At 48.0% G+C, this 20,302-nt stretch overlaps 1 protein-coding gene across 6 annotated transcripts in view; it reads left to right on the forward strand.

The window, feature by feature from the left end:
- Positions 1-10,870: 10,870 nt before the first annotated feature.
- Positions 10,871-20,302, forward strand: part of Cacna1c (calcium voltage-gated channel subunit alpha1 C) — a 562,741-nt gene continuing 553,309 nt past the window's right edge. For 3 of the 6 annotated variants that reach the window (XM_057773598.1, XM_057773572.1, XM_057773590.1), the window contains exon 1: positions 10,871-11,521. In XM_057773598.1, the coding sequence (XP_057629581.1) occupies positions 11,473-11,521 (49 nt within the window). In that variant the 5' untranslated portion in view covers positions 10,871-11,472. The remainder of the gene's footprint in view (positions 11,522-20,302) is intronic. The other 3 variants (XM_057773582.1, XM_057773562.1, XM_057773555.1) reach the window with 1 other exon arrangement.

Below are 20,302 nucleotides of genomic sequence, written 5' to 3' on the forward strand. Positions count from 1 at the left end.
GCCCTGTTTCTCCCCGCTCCTTTCTCCCTCTGTGTGTGTGTGTGTGTGTGTGTTGTGTGGTATATACACATGCGTGTGTGGGGTGTGTGCTTATGTGCCAGTGTGGTGGCCAGAGGAAGAAGTCAGGCATTCTGCTTTATAAGACTCCATCTCATTTCCTTGAGAAAAGGTCTCTCATTAAATCTAGATCTGGGCCTCCAGCCTGCAAGTCCCAGTGATCTCTCTGCTTCTCTCTCTTGCTACCCCCAGCACTGGAGTTACAGGCATATGCGTGGCCACAGTTAGCTTTTTGTACAGGTTCTAGGGATTTGAACTCGGGTCCTTATGCTTGCACAGCAAGCGCTCTGACCAACAGAGCCAGTTCTCAGCCCAGATAGTGAAGCCTTACACTCAAGAAACAATGACCCATATATGTAAATTTCAGACTAAATTCCTTATGAAGCTGGGTTGCTAGCCAAGTTCTGTCACTGAAAATCCAAATTGTCCTTGTTAAGTTAGAGGTAAAGCGGGGAGAAAGTGTTGTGGTCCCTCTTAGGCATGGGTACTGTTCCTCACCAGCATGGAAGACGTTACCAGAGACTGATGGATAATCGTCTTTCTGCTACCCCAAAAGATTCCTGGGTCTGTAGCTCCCAGGGAGGAATTGTGGCAGGAGAGTGGGGTTGGGGACAGAGAGACACACATAAAAGAGAGGTTTACATATAACAGAAATCTGTTGAGGCTGGAGAGATAGTTCAGTGGTTAAGAACACTGTCTGCTTTTCCAGAAGACCTGGATTCAAATCCCAGCTCCTTCCTAGTGGCTGGCTATCTGTCATCAGTAACTCTAGTTCCATGACATCCAACGCCCTCTTCTGGATTCTGTGGATACTGCATGCATGTGGTGCACACACATAACAGGCAACATACCTATACACATAAAAATTAAAAATATTAAAAAATAGAAACTGGTTGACAGAAGAAACTGGAACGCCTTCCACACTTAGGCTAACAACACAGAGAAAGTGTGAAGAAGGCACTAATATGCTCATATAGGAGACAGGCGCTGTGCAAATGACCTCTGAAGCGACAGGAGACTCTGCCCAGTGCTTTTGAGTGTATGCTCACGAACCCGCTGCCATTCTTGGGAGTGCCTTTCACTTCTTAATAAACTGGCCTTATTTCTGGTATTTCTATTATTTTTTAAAAAGGTCACCAGTTGTTCTGTTTTTCCAAGGAAAGGAGGGCAAACCAAGAGGGCTGGAATCGTGGCAGTGATATAGAGGAGGTACCAGGAATAATTACTGGGAGCGATGAGAGACTGTTAGAGGCCATTTCATCTTCCTGCTAGTGAACAATTTGTTATTTCTATATTTTTCTTACCAAGCATTTCCACACTAACACTTTATCTGGTACCCAAATCCCGTTCTTGGGAGTTCTCCGGTTTTATAGTTAAAGGAGACGTAAGGCCGACAGCAACAGCCGGAGCTTTGATTTGAGAGCTCATTCTACTGTGTGACCTTTGGCTTCTCCCCATAAACAAAAACACAGCACATTCATATTTCTCCAATAAATCCCCACAGAAGGACAGACTCGAAGAACTGCTTTGACAGCTTAGACTGTTAAACCTTCGGAAGAGCTGGCGGTGATGCCCAGTGTTAGCTCTGCTTGGCCTTCCAGGATTAAAACCACATTTAAAAATGGGATGATTTTTTTTTCATGGTATAAAATACATGCAACCCAGAGTTCCAAAGCTGTCCAGGAGTTCATGGGTAGTAGTATCCTAAGGATAAGTAATCGTGTGTTTCTCGGTACTTTGCAAGGATGTCAAGGAGATAAAATTCCTTGACAAGGGAGGTAAATGGTTTTAGGTCACCTTGCGACTAGAAGACAGACTGCGAATTAGGACCCAGAGGTGTTTATTTCCTGAACATTCACTCATAATCCAAGGTCTTAACACTCAGCTTTCTCCCTCCAGCACAGCATCCCACATGGTGTGTGAGGGCAGCATTGGCTGTAGCCTGAGGCTGGGTGTAGATCTTCCTCCTTTCTCTTCCTCCAGCACAGCATCCCGCCTGGTGTTCACTGGTAGCATTGGCTGTAGCCTGAGGCTGGGTGTGGATCTTCCTCCTTTCTCTTCCTCCAGCACAGCATCCCACCTGGTGTTCACTGGTAGCATTGGCTGTAGCCTGAGGCTGGGTGTTGGTCTTCCTCCTTTCTCTTCCTCCAGCACAGCATCCCACCTGGTGTTCACTGGTAGCATTGGCTGTAGCCTGAGGCTGGGTGTGGGTCTTCCTCCTTTCTCTCACTCAGTTTCTCAATTTTAAGGAAGTATGTGCTCTCTCAGCCATTTTCCACTTAGCACCTGAAATTATAAATGCTTGTAAATGACGCAATTTCGGGTGCTTTGCTGGTCTAGGCCATGTTGTATCACTCGCGAAGAGTTGCCAATGACATGTAGGCACCATAGCTACCTGATATCCCTTGGCGGTAGTTTGAGTGAGAACGTCCCCCATAGGCACAAGCATTTGAGCACTTGGTCGTCAGTCAGCTGCATCGTTTGGGAAGTTTTAGGAGGTGTGGTCTTGATGGGGAAAGTGTGTCACTGGGGACCCTGCTTTGAAAGCATACAACCCTGCTCTCCTGCCCATTTGTTTTTTCTGCTTAGTGCTTGCTGTTAAAGATGTGATCTCTCAAGCTTCCTGTTCCCGTCCCCCAGCCTGCTGCTTGGTGCTATGCTTTCCCGCCATGATGGACTCCTCTTCCTCTGGAACACAATCCAAAACGAAACCTCTCCCTCCCGAGTCACTTTTCGTGATGGTGTTAGATCTCTGCAACAGAACGTAATGGACACACACTTTATTATCCTTTCAGAAACACATAAAGTCTGTGTTTGGTCGTCAAAGATGTTGCAGCATTTCCTTTTATCCTTGGAGATGACCTCCACTTCTTCCTTTAAAAAATCTTACTTTTAATACACACACACACACACACACATCATATATACTTGGATATATGTTTGTATATCATTGAAAATCTTTCATTGACCATGGTATCATAGTGTATCAAAAAGGGGCAGAGAAATTGAAATTAACTATCTTTCTGTGACCATAAGACTCCTTGTTACAGTTTTTGCATTTGATATTCTTTTAATTTTTTTATACTTAAAAATTAAAATGTAGGCTGGGTGGTAGTGGCCTGCACTTTTAATCCCAGCACTTGGGAGGCAAAGGTAGACAGATCTCTGTGAGGTCAAGGCCAGCCTAGTCTACAGAGCTAATTACAGGACAGCCAAATTTACATAGAGAAACCCTGCTTTGGAAAACCAAAAATGAAAAAAAAAATTAAAATGTGTACATGGATTAAAAGCATGTCTATATGTGTATCCAATGATCATAGCAATTAGCATTTCCATTTCTGTGAACACTTATCACTTCCATGCGTTGGAAACCTCTGAACCCTTCTGGTTATTTTGGGATATGTCATTAATTCTCGACTGTTAATTACATTACCGTGCTATACAGCAGCAGGACAGATTCCATCCATCTACCTATCTGCACCTTGGAACCTCTTATTTAACCTCCGCTCTCCTTCCTCCCTCTCCCCCTCTTAATCTCTAGTGACCACTGTCTCATTGCAGAAATTATTAATGTATAATTGAGCAAAACAATGTACTCACATTATGAGCCTTTAAAAGTAATTAAAATCATATTGGAAATACACCCCTTGGAAAGAGAGATAATTGGAGGAGTGTCGTCTCTGGTAACACAGGCTTCCTGGGTCCCCACGTCCATGCATTCCTGGCGGGTGTCCATCCACAGGAGGATGCCCCTGGTAAGACGGGAGCAGCAGAGGCATGCCTGAGAGAAAGGAGAGGCAGCAAGAGGGCTCTGGCCTCCTCTGGTTGTCCTCTTTGGACTAAGATGAAATACAGATAGATGCTAGTGTCTGTAAATGGATTCAACATTCGCCAAGAGGACTACTTCAGAACAGCTCGAAGAGGTTCTAAACCACCACATTATGCAGGCCCACATGGCGGACTAGTGACATACTCTTGTTTCCTCCACTTGAGAATAGTTGACACAAGCTACTTCACAAAAACAGAGACCTAAGTGTGTCTGGGAAAGAATTTTGTTTTTATTTTTAAACTGTAGAATAAGTTGTAATGGATATTGCCATTAATTTACCTAAAACAAATAACAACTCACATGCTGAAAAAAATTAGATGAATATGCTGTATGAGCCACTATCAAAGATTGTTAAGGTTACAACCTGTCCTCTTCTGAGGACCAATTGACTGACACTTCAGTGATTGGAATGGAAGTCAATTTACCAAGGGCAACTCCGTATAAATCCTCATTGCATGCTGGTCACACACAGGGAGCTGTTGTTTTATTCCAGTCTGCTGGTCAAAAAGGGCAATGTTATACTATGACAATGATTTCCAGATTCCTGGGCCTTCATATAATTATTGTGAATTTTGAACTTCTTAGTTTGAATTTTTTATATTTTTGAGAATTTCACATTTGAGTGCATACGTATTTCATGTTTTTTAGCATGTGTTTCCTTATGACTTCTCCAAACATTCTCAGTGTTATTTATCTCCCCTTTTCTATATTATCTCCCTTTCTCCCCACTGGATAAGGCAACCCCCATCCCCGACCCCAGCACCCACATCCTGCAATCACATTCTTCATCTAGAACCAGTTAGTGGGGAGTTCACGAAGTCGCCACAGGGTTTCAGATGGAAGGATGCTTCTCCATTCTGTACCATTTGAATTGTATGGCAGAAGAGATCGCACTTTAGAAAAGTAATCTTGAGGCTGGAGAGATGGCTCAGTGGTTAAGAGCACTGACTGCTCTTTCAGAGGACCCGGGTTCAAGTCCCAGCACCCACATGGAAGTTAATCACCATCTGTAATTCCAGTTTCAGGGGCTCCATTGCTCTCTTCTGGTCCCCTCAGGCACTACGTGCATGTGGTGTACACACACACACACACACACACACACACACACACACACACACCACACAGAGGCAAGATATCCATACACATAAAATTTTTAAAAAATCTCAAAAATAAAAAAATATATGAAAATTAAAAGTAATCATACACTTTATTAGTCAGAACTTGTCCGAAGATGTATCTAAAGGCAGAGCAGTTGGGAAGTGCACTGAGTGGCATTTCATAAACAGCATAATGATCACTAAGAGTTGTTGTTCAGTAATCATTTAATAAAGTTATATTAATTGCAAAGATGATTGCATAAGTTGAACAAGCATGAGTGACTATGCTGGCCCCACTCAAGTGATAATGCGTATTCAATGTGTATATGTAATGTATATGTGTGTGTGTGTTGTGTGTGTGTGTGTGTGTGTGTGTGTGAAGAAACAGTCTCAGTGAGAGTTTCCTAAGCTTCACAGGGCTCATAGGTATTAGATGTGAGCTGCAAGGGAATGTGAGTGAAGGGACATTAGCAGAGATCAGGGTCCCTGGTAGCTGAGTGATGGTCTGCCCAAATGCGAGCGGGTATCCCAATCCACAGAACATGTGAGTGTAACTTGGAAAACGGGTCTTTGCAGATGTAGCTACTTTAAGGATCTTGAGATGAAGAAATCAAGTTGGAATACCCAACAACCCCTAACTCCAGTGGCACGTGTCTTATTAGAATGCAGCAGAAGGACATTTGACAGTTAAAGGAGAAGGCAATGTGACCAGAGAGACATGTGGCCACAAGCCAACGAATACTGCTGACCACCAGAAGATAGACAAGGAGAAGACTAGGTCTTCTCTAGAGCCCCAGAAGGACCGTGACCCTGCTTGGTTTTGAAGTTGTAGTTGCCAAAAAAAGGAAGAACTCATTAGTGTTGTTTGAACCCCCTGGTCAGTGACAACTTTGACAGTCCCGGGAAATGAGTTCACACAGGTGTGGCCTCCTCTTTATATCTAGGTGCTATGAAATGATGTTACTCGGTAATTCAACATTAAGGGAGTAGCCTGGAAAAAGGGCGGTGTATTGTCCAGACACGTCATTTAAGGGTTGATGGAGGAAGGAGTCCCATATGGGGCAGGGGATTGATTATAGGGCTTGCCTCTCCACTTGGGGGTGGGGTTAGGGAAGAACCAACAGAAAGCTGCTCTCTCTGTAACTAATGATGGGTCTGAAGTTGCTGTGGACCAGCAGGACCAGAAGTGTGAAAAAGAGCCAATGAGAGGTGGGAATGATCATGGTCAAAATGGACCAAAAGCCATTGATTCTCACCGCTTTGGACTCTGACTCTGAAACAAAGCTGGGATCTTCCTGCAAAGCTGGCTACACCTTTCTCCCACGACTCCATAGCTGGAGGAGAAAGGAGAAGGAAGGGGTCAGGGGGAGCTGTGGTCCTCTGAGAAGGATGCACTCTATTGATGACAGCGTGGATGTGGACATCACAGCATACACGCTGATGTTTTGTCTCTGCCGTTCAAATTCCCCCAGAGATCTCTTGTAGACATCTATGGCCGGGAGCCATGTGAAGAAGATAATCCCACAAAAGAAGGCCCCAGAAGCTAAGCTGACCAGTGAGGAGCCACTGCCCAGTGCTGCTTCCAGGTTCAGGTCTCTGTCAGAGCATGCTCTAGGGACCCTTGGCAGAAGGCAGCAGCCTGTGGACCTTTCCCAGTTGTCCCTCCTTCGCTCATCATTATCTGGTTTCAAACATCCGCTCTTACACACAATCCCACGAACGAGGGATTAACTGACAAGATGTCATCCGAGAAGGTTGGTGTTAGGTGGTATCCACGACCTCCTTGCCGGCACTCTGCTACCAGTAGAGCGACTGGTGCTTTAGTCAGATTCCTTGGGTGAGGAGTGAGGACCTAACAGTACATTTGGGCTTGAATCACTGGTCAGGGAATGCTTTAGATTTTTGGTCTTGTTGCTGGGATAAAGTATCTGGCAAAGACAATTTATAGAAGGAAAGATTTTTTGATTCACAGTCTGAGGGTACAGCCTAGCATGGTGGGGGAGGCACGGCTGCAGGAGCTTGAGGCTGTCGGTCACAGCATCAGCAGTCAGGAAGCAGAGAGATGAAGCCTGCTCCTCCATCCTTCTCCTCCCCAGCCCACGGAATGGTGAGGTCTACAGTTAAGGCAGGTCTTTCCCACATCGATTAGCCTAGTTTAACCAATCCCTTACAGGCACGCATAGAGGATGATGCCCTACGAGGCCAACTTACGTTGTTGACAAAATTGACCATCAAAGGTGGGTGGTAACTTGAGAGTAGGTGGTTGTCGGGTGGGCAGAGGACACCTTGGGGCTTAGCTTCTGTCCTCCCTGGCAGGCCTATGGGGTCCTAGTCCCTATGACTGGGATGCAGCTGCCTATAAGCTTGAGTGCCTGCTTGGTAGCCTGGCTCCCATACCTCTGGTCAGACAAGAAGAAAGATGAAGAAAAACTTACCTATTTTAGCTCACTAAGGGAGCTACTGCCAGCATTTTGGTGGGACCCTCTTTTGTCTTTTTACTAATTCTAGAATTCACATCTTAAAAAAAACAGAGAACCAAACATTATATGATATTTTGTAACTGTTTTTTCTCATCACCAGTATTTCTCTGTGGTATCATTTATGCCAGTTGGAATTTCTTATGTTGATCTTCCTTAGTTTATATGTAGAGTGGCTAAGAGGTCCAACTACTGGGGTTCAAATCCCACCCACACTTACTGCCTGTGAAAACATGAGCAAGCAAGCAAACCTTCCTGTCTTTTACTCCTTTGTAATATGGCAATAGAAATGCTTCACAGGGCTGTGCTAGAGAGCAGTCAATTTCACAGACACAGAGGCAAACTTTTGAAATATTATTATTTAACTGACATTTTGTTATTTAGATTATTTTTAGGTTTCTCCACTCACATAAATACACTGCAATGAACTTATTCACTTAACTCTTGTTTCCAAAGGAAATATGTGTGGTCACGGAGCAGAATCTTATCCAGAGTAAGCCATACCTAAGTAGACATTGAGTGTTCTTATGTACAAAGCACTGTGCAGAGCAGGGAGGTAGGAAGTGTGTATGCGTGCTGTGTGCATGCATGTGTCTGTGTGTGTGTGTTGGGAATGGGGTGGCATGTGCACAGGTCCAATGCTCCGTGGCAGGCCTGACACAGGGAAAGACTTGAGGAGCAGGAAGAGAAGAGAGAACACTTGTAGCTAGGGTCAAAGCTGCCAGGGAAAGAGGCAGGCTGCTGCTTCTGCTCCTGCCACCTCCCACATCCCCACATCACAATTCTAAACGGTCTCTGGTGGGTGGAGAATTTGTTACCTCGCAGAAGAACACCCAGGGCTGGGTTCCAAAGTTAGAAAGTGGGATATGGGTGTACTTTGAAGGCCAAATATTTAGGAAATAACTTTTTCGGGAAAGGAAAGAACGTATTAATAGCTGAAAAGAGAAGTGGAAAATGGAAGCGAAGCTGCATGGAGCTCACACTTGCCTGTTAGGTTTCCTACTCACAGAAAAGTCAGGCAGCCAATCAAACCTGTGACCCCCAACACACAAGCGTTTGGTTCTCAATTCCATGGTATTGTGTAAAGTATATTTTTCAGTCAGCTCTTGAAACTCTATCCCCGCCATGTCACCCCTGGCCATCCTCTCAGCAGAGAGCAATATAATACAAGAAACATGAATTTGGTGTCAGATTCTCCTGGGCTAAGTCCCAGTTGTGTGCCCCTGGCTATGGAACATGGGTTTCAGTTTCCTCCATCTGTAAAATAGAGACAATAATCCTTATATATGATGCAGCAGTGAGCAGTCAGCAAGGCCATGCCTGTCGAGCATCACTCTACGGCTGGCAGAGTATGTGACGAGATTAGCCACCACCCTTCTTGTGCTGCAGGGTGCAATGGAAACACAAACCAATTTTATTATTGCTTATGCAATCAGCTACACTTGCCCTTGAGATGTAGTCCCATAATCTCCCTAAATGGGGCCGTGTAATTTCTAACTTCCTTTCTCAGACTGGAGGCCGAAAGTTGGGTAATCACACACCAGGATGGCAAAGACACATCCCTTATTAACAATAACAGCAACCATAAACAATTAGATCCCTTTGACATAGAATAAAGATGATAGGGTTTAATACCTGTCCCGGGGGTCTCGCATTTTAATCTGGTGCAAACATCACTGCACAAAGGAAAATGAGGAGTGTTAAGGTTTCAGGTCTCAAGCAGTGGCCAGGGAGGCAATCTGAGATGGTGCAGAGAGTGGTACTCCATTCATTCACTCAACGTTAATGTATTAGGTACCTGCTACCTGCCATATACTGCTCTATATAGTAATTAGGAAAATGGACAAGAACTGCTGGTAGGGGTGTCAGGCTGCAGTGTTTCCTCGGGGTAAGATCAAGATGGGGGTCACTGAGGTGAACTCTGAGCAAGGTCTCCAAGGAGTGAAAGCATCTTCTAAATATACAAGGAACAGTGCAAGAAGTAGGACAAGAGGTTTGTGTGTGCAGGGCGAGGGGATTATGTCTGGTGTGCAGCAAGAGGAGGAGCAAGGGTATACAATGGCGGGGGGGGAGCGGTGATGGAAGTCGTGCATAGACATTCATTCCTGCAGTCTTTGTGGGTTAGCATGACTTTCACTTAAGTGACAGAGAGGCCATTGGATGGTCTGGGTTAGAACAGCACCATTTTAAGTGTGTTCCCATGCTGTGAGGAGAATGCGCCCAGGAGAGGAGGCTTACCAGAGAGAACCAGCTACTGGCTCAACCCCAGAAGGGGGCAGCAGAAAAAGTGGTGGAGGTTATGCTGCATTTTGTCTAAAGTGAATTCCATGATGTGGGATCGCAAGGGAAATCAAGCCAAGATGACTCCGGGGTTCTTCCATGAGCAACTAGAGGGGTCAGCTGAGTTGGGGGAAGGCTGTGTGAGGAGCAAGCCTGGATATATGTTTCATTCTCAAGGGAGAGGAGGGCAAGCTGGCTGGCGTCTGAGTCAGAAGAGAGGGTCTAGAATGAAGATTCACAGCTGACAGAGTCTCTTGCTTAAAGTCACCTGGAGACAGGGAGCGAGGCAGTCTAAGGGCTGATCTCTAGACCGGGTTTCCCAGTGCTAGGCCCTCCAAGCATGGGCTCACCAGCCCCATCTAGAGGGTCGTGCCTGCAGGAGGTGCTTTGGATATTAAATGTGACGGCGGGTGTCGGAGAGAAGTGCTTCATAGCTCCCCGCCCGGGTGGTAGAAATAATTAAGAGAAGTAGGTAAAGGTACACTGGCAGAACACGTGCTTCGCTTGTCCCCAAGGAGGGAGCAAACCTGGCTGTATTAATCTGTTCAGACATCTGGGCACCACCGCTGCCTGGCCCACGAGGCTCCGCCTCTTGGGCTCTTTCTCTCTCCCCGCCCATCTGCCCATCCTCGCCTGTATGTGTCACTTCTACAACCGTTCTGATTGTAATTGATAAACAGAATCACGGCTCATTTTGCTGTTTCGTTCGGTCGATGTGAAAGAGGCCGGGGAGTTGGGCATATTGTATTCCGTGTTCCCGGGATTCCCCTCCCAGGCCTTGCTGGCGTGGCGGTGCTCCCCCCGCTCCACCTCCACCCGGGACGCGCGGGAGCCGCGGGGGGCCTGGGGAGGGTGGGGGTCTGCAGGCCGAGGCCAGGCGCCTGGAGGTGTGTCCGCGCCCGGGGTTCGCTCCCCGCCGTCTCGCGGCCAGGGCTTCTCGCGTGGCGCCGCCGCTCCACTCGGGCTCCGGTCCCCGCCGCGCGCCGCCGCCACATCTGGAAGCGTTCAGCGCGTCTGCTCCGGCGCGCCGGGCGGGCGGGCGGGCGGGCGAGCGGGCGGGCGCGGGCAGGGGCGGGCGCGGGCGCGGCGGGGCTGGAGGGAGGAGGGAGGCCGCGCCGCGCTCTCGCGCCCGGTGTCTCCCTCTCGCTGCCTCTGCAGAAACAGCTCCCTGCCAGAACGGCGCTCGGCGCGGCGCGGCCCGGAGCGGCGGCGGCGCTTCCCGCGGGCTCGCCCTCAGGTGTTCGCGGCTGCCGTCGCCGAAGAACGCGGCTCTGGGCCTCTTGGCGATCGCCCTGGGCGGGCCGGAGACGCCTCGGCCCCCTGGCGGCTCGGGGTCCACCCCGCGTCGCGGGCCCGCCGCTCTCCCTTGCCTCGCCTTTGCGCCTCTTCTTGCTCTGCCTCTCCATTTATTATTATTATTATTATTTTTTCAAATGGTGTAGCCGCCAGAGGTGCGGTGCTAAATTCTTGGAAGGGGCCCGGATGTACTGAGGATGCATTACAATCTCACGAAAGGAGGCGGTAGTGGAAAGCAGCAGTTTTTGGTGTTTGGTGCAATAATGGGGATCAGGTAATCAGCGAAGGGAGCAAGAAATACTGCGGATCCACGGCTTCCTCGTTTTGCGCGAAAGCCGCCGCCGGCCTCGGAGGAGGGATTCATCCAGACCCGCTCGCGGCTGTTGCTGCATTTCTTCCTCTTTGTGGCTTCTCCTTTCCAAGCAGTTTTTGGCCAATGGTCAATGAAAACACGAGGATGTACGTTCCGGAGGAAAACCACCAAGGTAAGCGGGACCCCATCGCCGCACCCGGCTCGCCCGTAGCTGCCCACGGCGGGTCCCCGTGGAGCTGCCCGCGCCGCGTGCGCGAGGGGCGCCAATGCCGCGCGCGGGAGCCCGCGGGAGCCGGCCGAGCCGCCGTGCGAGCCGGAGCGGAAAATTCCCGCCCCTCCCCCTCCGCGGCCGGCCTTCTTCGGAGCATGTGGTTCCCATGAAATCCCGGGCGAGGGGGAAAGTTCCCCAAGTGTCAGCGCTGCCTGCGTTTCTCGCCTTTGCCTCGAAAGCCGGCCAGCCGCCCGGGCCACGGCCAGCTGGGGAGCGGCGGCTTCGGGGTCCTTTGCTTTGCCGGGGCGCGGCAGGGAACGCGCGGCGCGCGTGCACCCCGCGGAGACCAGCCCCGCGCCGGTGGTCCCCCAGGCTGCCCGGCGTCCACTCTTCCCGGCGCCACTTCCTCGGGCCGTGCGCTCCAGGTCGCGGGTGGGGGGTGGGGGCGGGAGCTGCAGCTGTGCGTCTCCGTGCGCCTCCTCTCTCCATCTCGGGTCCTCAGCTTCTCAACACCGCCCACCTCTCCACTGTCTTTGACCCCGAGCGAGCCCATGCCAGGTGTGTTATTGTTGGCACGCCTGTGTGGACTCGCACCTGAGGATGGAAGCAGCTAGAAGCCCAGAGATGTGTGGGCTTCGCTTTTTCATGTTTTCAGAGAATCAGGAAAGGGTGTGACTAGCTCTGAGGCTCCATACTTAGTGTTCTCTAAGCATCTCCATGCTGGGCATCAAGTGTCTCCAGCTCCCCCTCTGATGGTGAAAGGCTTCCAGGTAACTCCCCACTTCCTGGAAACTTTCTCCCTCTCCTTCTCAGTCTCCATCGACAAGTTACTGTTTTGACATTGCTCAGTGATTAAGGTGATGAAGCTGAAGTATGCTGTAGTCTCAGGATGCCCTTTCTACAGGCTCTCTGCCCCCTCCACCGTTCCCTTTCTCTTTTTGCCCTCAGCAGCTACCATTGCTCTTCCACATTGTGCCTTCCCTTGCTTTGCCAGGCTACTTCCCAGTGACTCCCCAGAGCCCAGCCTTGTAGAACAAGTATCCAGGCCTGGCATCCAGCCCCTTTCCCCTTTGCCCTATCATCACCATTTGGGGACAGGGCTATTGCCTTTGCGGATTAGGGCTATTGGGGAGCTGCTTAGCTGCCTGGTCTTCATCTGGAAGCTGATTTGGATTTCCACTGCCTTTCTGCTTCCCATCTTGGGTGGCGGTGGTGGGATTTTGGCCTCCTTAAGAAGAAAGACTTGTCAAGGGTCATGGATACTGGTCTTTTATGGCATAAAGGCAATCCCTGTCTCTGAGTTACCTGCCTTCCTCGTTCATCTGTCCTGGAACCACTTTCTTAGCTGATTGGAGTTCTGGATGGATTAGGAAGAGGGCAGGATGAGACGCAAAAGAAAGGGTGATATTTTTGAAGAGTGAGGTGGGCTAGATTTCTCAGGTTCTGGCCATGTCCTCAGTCTAAGCAACTTGATGGAGAACTCAGTAGTGTTGTCCTAGCGATTAATACCGAGGGCAAGACATCTTTGTAAAGCAAGCTATGCCCATAGTTTGCAAGGTCTCCCAGAAGTGTAGAATAAACCCCTTCTTAGCTAACTTCCTTACTCTGCCTTTCTTTTGCCACTTTGCTTCTCAACATCATCCCCAGGCCCCTTGCAGGAAGCAGGCTTTAACTGAAGGAGCAGCAACCCCATAGGTTTTGGAGGAGGATGTAGTAGGGGAAGAGGAGGTGGCAGTGGTCAGCAACTCTACCTTTCTAGTAGGAAGGCAGCAACCACTATAGCAACCTGGATGGTACTCTCTCTCAGAGCTGCAGCGGTTACATAATTCACAGGAGCGCTTTCGCCTCCATCCCTAGATGCAGTTCTTAGGTAAAAGAGCCCCAGGGTCCCTATCCCCCTCTGCCTCCCACCTTCTTTTCGTTGATTGGCTGGGCTTTTTGGAGGGTTGGGGAAGGTGGTAGAGGTGGGAAGGACAGGCCTGGAGGAGTGTGAATATTTACAAGAAAGAAGCGGCTGACTTAGTAACTCATGGGTGATGAAACATAGTTGGGGGCTAGAGTTTCCGAAGGCAGGGAGAACAGGAGCCAAATGATGACCTCAGAACAGCAGCGGTGACCAATCAGAGCGGAGAAGCAAATAAGTTGCCAGGTGGCTGTTTTCTTCTCTCCTGACTGGCTTATAAGGACTGAATGCATCTCCTTCCCACAGCTTCCCAGTGGGCTGCGTGCACCTATGAAGGAAGAGGTTCAGACTGTGGCGGTCAGAGGCCAGTACCTCGAAACAACCTGGAAGTCAAGGCAGGGAAGGGCTCTGCTCACAGGCTTCAGACTGGAGGTTATGCACCCAAGCTGTGCCTCATTTCTGGTGCCCCAGCAGCTCTGGTCCCATTCCAGGCTACCACTTTTCTGGGCTGCTTACCCCGTGTAGGCTCCAGCTAGCAAGTGAATTTCTTAATACTCCACCATTTAACAGGAAAACATCAGAATGTCCCCTATCTGCTGGAGACAAGGCACTGTGCTTTTCTTTAAACCACTTAGCCATACAAGAGAGTAGTAATTATTTAAAATAAAGTAATAATACAATGATCACAGTTAACTCTTTTCACATGGTCCGAGAGCTGCATGTTCTGTGAAGTTTAGAAGAAGATTTGACATCAGTTCTTCTCTGCAAGTTACATGGGAGATGCTGGAGAAGGGGGCTTTTTAAATTCCAAATGCTGTTCCTGGGAATGACCCACACAGTGTTATCTATTTCCATAGAACACATAGAATGATGGTTAAGAGATTGCATAGGACTTAGTGCTCCTCACCCTGGGTGTTATGCAAAGGAATGTTGACAATACATTCTCCTAAAATGGTTTGTGGGAATCTTTTTCCCCATTTAAATTTCCCGTTGAGGAGAGACTCATTCCGGGAGTGCGGATGCCACAAGGTTAACAGTGATTTGTCAAAACAGTGGCGAGCCACTAGCTCCACGCCCCCCCCCCCATCTCTTAGAGACTTGGAAAAGATTTAGGATTGTTAAATTGCCTCTTCTACCCCAAACTGCTTTAGGTGGGCTCTTCCGTGAATAGGGCTTACTAGAGGAGCCCAAGGGGACACCAATAGAGGTTTCTGGGGCTTTACTGATCTTTGGATATACTCCATAGTATAAGTAGAAGTTCATTGCAAGGGACTGGATGCATAATTGACCCTAATCTTGCAGGACCAGACTCTTCTGGACCAGCCTTAGATCTGACTTCTGCCTCTCCCAGTAGGTGGCGCTACAGGGCTTAAGAGTCAGGCCATGGTCTCCAGGGCCATGGAGATGAGGAAAGACATTGGAAAGATGGAGAAGCTGTTCCCTCAGGGCCTGGTGCAGAGGACCTTACAGAGCAGCTTGTGTCTCCATGGCACTGTTCACCGGAGGCCTTCCAGAATGAAGGAGGCCCCGAGTCCCTCCATAGACCTTCCCCTTTGGATTGCTGGGCTCCATTGCACTTTCTTACCTCAGACTCCTGTTTACCTAGTCTGTAGACTCCCACAGAGAGAGCCTTGAGGGAGCCTTTGGATGGGGCAGCTGAACACATCATGGCCTCGTGCTGATTCCCTTCAGGATTCCAAAGGGATAGGCTAAAAACGAGTGGGCCCAAGGTCCCCAAGCCTGAGGCAACCTGAAGTTGGGGTTGCGGGGATGCTGACCTGTTTTCGTCAGTGGCTCCACAGCATTTCCTTAGCTTTGTTAGGGGGACCGAAGACAGCTGTGGGCTCATTTCCCTGCTGATTTCTGCCTCAGCCGTCTCCTGCTGGGTGGCGGCAGGGAGGGTCTGGAGACCTGGGTAGGAAGTCCCTGAAGCCCATTTTGACATTCATTGCTGTTTTCCAACTCTTGCTGTCCCCTCTCTATCTATCCTGCTGCCCCTGGTTTTGGAGTTGTTCTGTAAGATCCTGACTAAGAGGGCCTGAGAGTGACCGCTGGAGCGCTCTTCCTTTTACAGTCATCCTGCCTGTTCGGTGTTCCGGCTCTGGGCGAAAGCAGGGATTACTGGCCAGCAGCCAGGCACACCAGGTCTTTCTCACTGTCTCCCCCCAAAAATGAAGATGCGTTTACTCTAGTACCCACTAAAGAAAACCCCTGGCCTGCTGGGGAAACATGGCCTGAAGACATGAGCAACAAGGCTGATTAGCAAAATAATCAGTTTAGTCTGATTTTAGATTCGGTCTTTTCTGTGGCTTAAGTTAATGTGGGGCACTGTGGAGGATAGCATAACCAAATTTTTTGATTAAAAAAAAAAGGCATGGGGAATTGTTTAGCAAAATATCAGGTGCTAAATACTTGGCGACATGCTAAACATCCTGCTAATGAAATGACATTTGGCGTCATGGCCATCAGCAGGAGAATAATTTAGTAAACACTTGTTTACTGGTCCTCAGGGCTGGTAGTGAGTAAGACAAGTAGTGACAGGAGAGTGACAGAGGCTTCAGGGGGGGGGGGGAAGGAGAGGTATTCAGTGCCATTGCAAAGCCCAGCGCCTTGGCTGCAGCTGGGCCTCTGGTAGACGACACAGAGACCTGTGGAGCTGAAGCCTGTGTGTTTGCTGACAATTGACGGCAGCTTGCCCATGCCTAGGCTCTGGTGATCGCATGCAGATTGAGGTCAGGAGGTCTCAGCAGACCAGAGCTGCTTCCACAGTTTGGAAACTCACGGAGGTAGTTGTTTGTCATGGCAACAAGTGAAGTGGTGCTGACTCTGTGTTTACCCCCTTTTCTGCTGAATATGGGGGCCCTGGGGACATTCCAGGGCTTTGCTTATGTTCTCAGTATGTGTTATGTGGGAGAGGGATCCCAGTGGGGTGATGGGCAAGGGTGGCATCCAGGGTTACCTCACGGATAGGTTAGTTGTGGAAAGACTGGTACTTTAGAAAGTCGAGGTCTCAGAATATGACAGAAACGACCAGAGGCCCGGTTGACTGTGCTGTCTGCGGGGAGCTTGGGGAGGTCATAGGGAATGCAGTTGCTACTCGTGGACTCCTCGGACTCAAGAAGGAAGTAAAGGTTCCATAAGGAGCAAGTCTGGACCTTGGCAGCTGAGAGTCAAGCGAAGGTTGAAAATAGACCCTTTTATCCCCAAGGGAACCAAGGCAATCGTTACATTGGCTTTCGACAGAGGATGAAGAAAGCAGGGGTTGATTGGCAAGAAATTCTAAAACCCCACAAAACCTCCTTGTTACATTAACTGGTGCGTGATCTTATGCTGTTTATGTGTGTGTGTGTGTGTACAGGGAGAGGAGGTAGAATTTCTTTCTGAGAGCATGAATATATGCTCTTAGAAAGGCCTGTCAAACATGGAATAAATACGATGTCTCATCAGGGTTTACTTTTTAGGCTCAGAGTAAAGGTAAAGGAACCTCAGGAAAAATTCCCATTTACATTTGAGAAAATAGAGGCTCCAGAAGGGTCATTTGGGCTGGATGTGACTAGAAACTGTCCTAGGCTCTCCCAGGGTTTCAAGTTGGGCTTTGTGTAGTGAGCATCTCTACCTCTCCCTCTTCTTGAATCTCCTGCCTCCAGTTAGGTACTGACTTAAATTAATGCCTGAGGCATTAGATTTTAGGAACAGAGTTGAGAGGGGTGGGAGGTATCTATCATTGGAAAGGCTTAAAAATAATTTCTTAAACTGCAGAGTGAAAGTCCATATGTGTCCCCAGAAACACAGAATCCAGGATTTTGCACCCCCTTCCTAGTAGATATGTCTCAAGTATTTTGCGTCTGCCGACTCCCCATATGCACCAAGCTACTGGGTTGGAGAGGCACAGAGTACCAGAATCTGGGAAAGCAACACATTGGAGCCATGTTGACAGCATTTCCCAAGTGTTACTGGGGGACTGAGATACTCCAGCGTCTAGAGATGAAAACAAACAAGAGTCTGACTTATCCCCGGATAACCAAGAAGGAAGTGAAAAGCTAGTTAAGATCGGTCTTGTCTTTTGACATTGAGAGTTCTTGACAGCTGTCAGTCACTGTTGGTCAGTAGCATTCTAGGACTAAGGCTCCATCAGCACCGGTATTCCAACTTTTGAGGGGCAGGACCTGAGGTGGGGGTGGGGTTACCTTATAGGGCCAGCTGCCATGCTGTCACTGACTCACAGATACAGTGCATGATTCCCTGCCTTCAAGTTTCAAGTTTAAAGCCCAGTGGGTCAGTCTTCTGATGCATAGGCTATGTAGAGATAAAAGGGGAACAGATGCTACTTGTTGCTCTGTGTTCTTTCCAGCATCCAGTTTCCCAGACCGCTTCACCACTGCCCTGTGCAGAGGGACAGAAGATTTGGAAAGGAAAGCTTTGCTTCAAAAGTACACTAGATTTTGGAAAATGGACCAATTTTTTTTTTTTAATGGCAAAAGTTCTGGTTGTTTGTAGATAAAGAGAGGCAGTAACGTCGGATGGTGCTTTAAGACACTTATCGAATAGAGAAGGGCTTAAGTGTCCGTTTTAAGTCGCAGGATTAGCCTTTTAATTTTCTGAAATAAAAACAATCTCATCATCAGAAAGTATGTTGGGAAACTTTTGCATCCCCTTTGCACCTTGCGCTTCCAGCCTCTGGTCCCAGGATCTGTAGAGCTGCCCGTGTTTTCATTTTGATGTAAGGGCAGCGGTGCCTGCACTGAAGCCTACCGACCCTTTTGTAGCTTAGAAAGGGTCAGGAGTATTGCCTAATAGTTAATGAACACCCAGCATGGTTTAGGTATAGTTCTTGGGGTGTCACATGCTTGTGCTTAGTGTCGCTCATCTTTATAATGAGGTGGTTATTCACAGCATTTCCCAGGAAGTTGAAAACTGTCTGCTGGGGTTTTAAAATAGAGCAGATAAAGTTTGTTCTATTACTTTCCTATTGTTAGTCAGCTCTCAGTTGCAAAATATCTGCAGTAACCAACTTCTAAAGAGGGAAGGTTTATTTTGCTACATAGTTTCAGAGGTCTAGTTACCTCTGTAGTCTGATGGCTCAGTTGCTTTTGGGGCCTGTGGTGAAACAGGACAGGGAGTGTGTGTAGAGCAAAGCTTCTTGCCTCATGGCCATGGGAAGCCCAGAGAAAAGAAGGGGCTAGAGTTCCAATGTCGCCAGCAAGGACAAGCAAGCTCCAATGACCTACCATCCTCCCACCAGGCCCCACCTCTTACAACCTTGACACCTTCAAGTATGGCTGAAGGCTGATAAGCAAACTTCAACACCAAAACCTTTGGGGACATTTCAGATCAAAACCATAGCACCTCATGCGGGGAGGAACTGGAAGAGAAATCTGCTTCTTTCTTTGGGAAGCCATCTGTGGCCTCATGGAGCTGCCCTCAGATTTGTTTTTGTTTCTGCTGTGATGATGTCATGGACGAAGAACTGAAGGTTGGGCTTCTATAACTGGACGTGGGGTCTTTCTCTGGCCTCTCCTCCCTTAGCCATGTCCTGGCTAATGACTAAGTCCACAGTTTAGTTTGGTTAGGATTAGTTCTAAGCCGTATGGAAATATGGCCTTGTTCTAGCCTGTTCATGGGTAGCTCTTGGTGCCCCTCTGGAAGAATGGGCACCCTCTACTCTCCAGCAGCCTTCTGGTACATTGCTTGTCCTTGTCATGACTTCCAGCATCATGTATTATGTGTCTAAACTTAATTAGTTTTGCTTGTTTATTTATTTTGTTATTTGAGACAGGCTGGCCTTAGACTTTCTATGTAGCTGAGGCTAACCTTAAGCTCCTTATCCTTCTGCCTGTATCTTACAAGAGCTAGGATTAGAAGCATGTGCCACCAGGCCTGGCTGTTTATTTTTGAATAGCATCTTTGTTGAGATATAATTCACATGGTATAGCATATATTCACTGAAACATGGCTTTTAGAGTATTTAATAGAATTTTTAAATCATCTCCACTGTCTAGTTCCCGAACAACTTCATCTATCTCAAAAGGAAGTCAAGTAACCTCTGGTTCACATACTCCATCCCTGCCCAGGCCTTGACACCTAAGATTTACTTTTGTTTCAGTGGCTTCTTCTGCTCTATTGACAGCAACAATAATTCTACAAGTGGAGTTCTCCATGTAGATAATACACCATAAAAACATAGAAATATTGGAATGTTTGTGATAATCTGTGTGAGTTAAAAGATAGAGTCTGGGTCATTTTGGACTGGGGTTGACAGACATGATCCCATCATGGAAAAGGGAAATGGACACAAACTCCCATCCCTAACCAAGAAGCTATTTCAATTTATACCTTCCAGGAAAGGGAAAAATCCATTTTTCCCCCAATGAAGTGTCATTGGGTACATCAACCACACTCCAGGGCAGTCCCCATGGCCAGGCATAGTTGGCCAGTGCAAAGCAGACATTGTGTGTGCTCGCGCTTTTGTTTTGGGTTGCCTTAAGTGTGTTTTTGGTTTATTTTGAGTGTTTTATTTTTTGGCTGTTGTTTATTTTTGATTTTTATTTTTTGTTTTGAGAGAGATGTTTAGAAGGTAGAGAGGTGGAAGATCTGGAAGGAGTTGGGAAAGTGAAAAGAATTTAAGCAAAATATGTTGAATGAAAATATTAAATAATAAAAAATTTAAAATTGCAAAGAAAATAAAGTGGGCTTAAATATTTGCGCGTGTAATGCTAGGTCTGCGAGACTTACAGATTACCGTGCTCTTTTAAAATCTGTAATGTAATGTCCGCAAACCAGTGGCATTGATTTCACTCACAATGCCTTCATCAGACATTATTTCCCAACGCCCCAACTCC

Source organism: Chionomys nivalis, chromosome 1, assembly GCF_950005125.1.
Source record: "Chionomys nivalis chromosome 1, mChiNiv1.1, whole genome shotgun sequence".
Lineage (NCBI taxonomy): Eukaryota > Metazoa > Chordata > Mammalia > Rodentia > Cricetidae > Chionomys > Chionomys nivalis.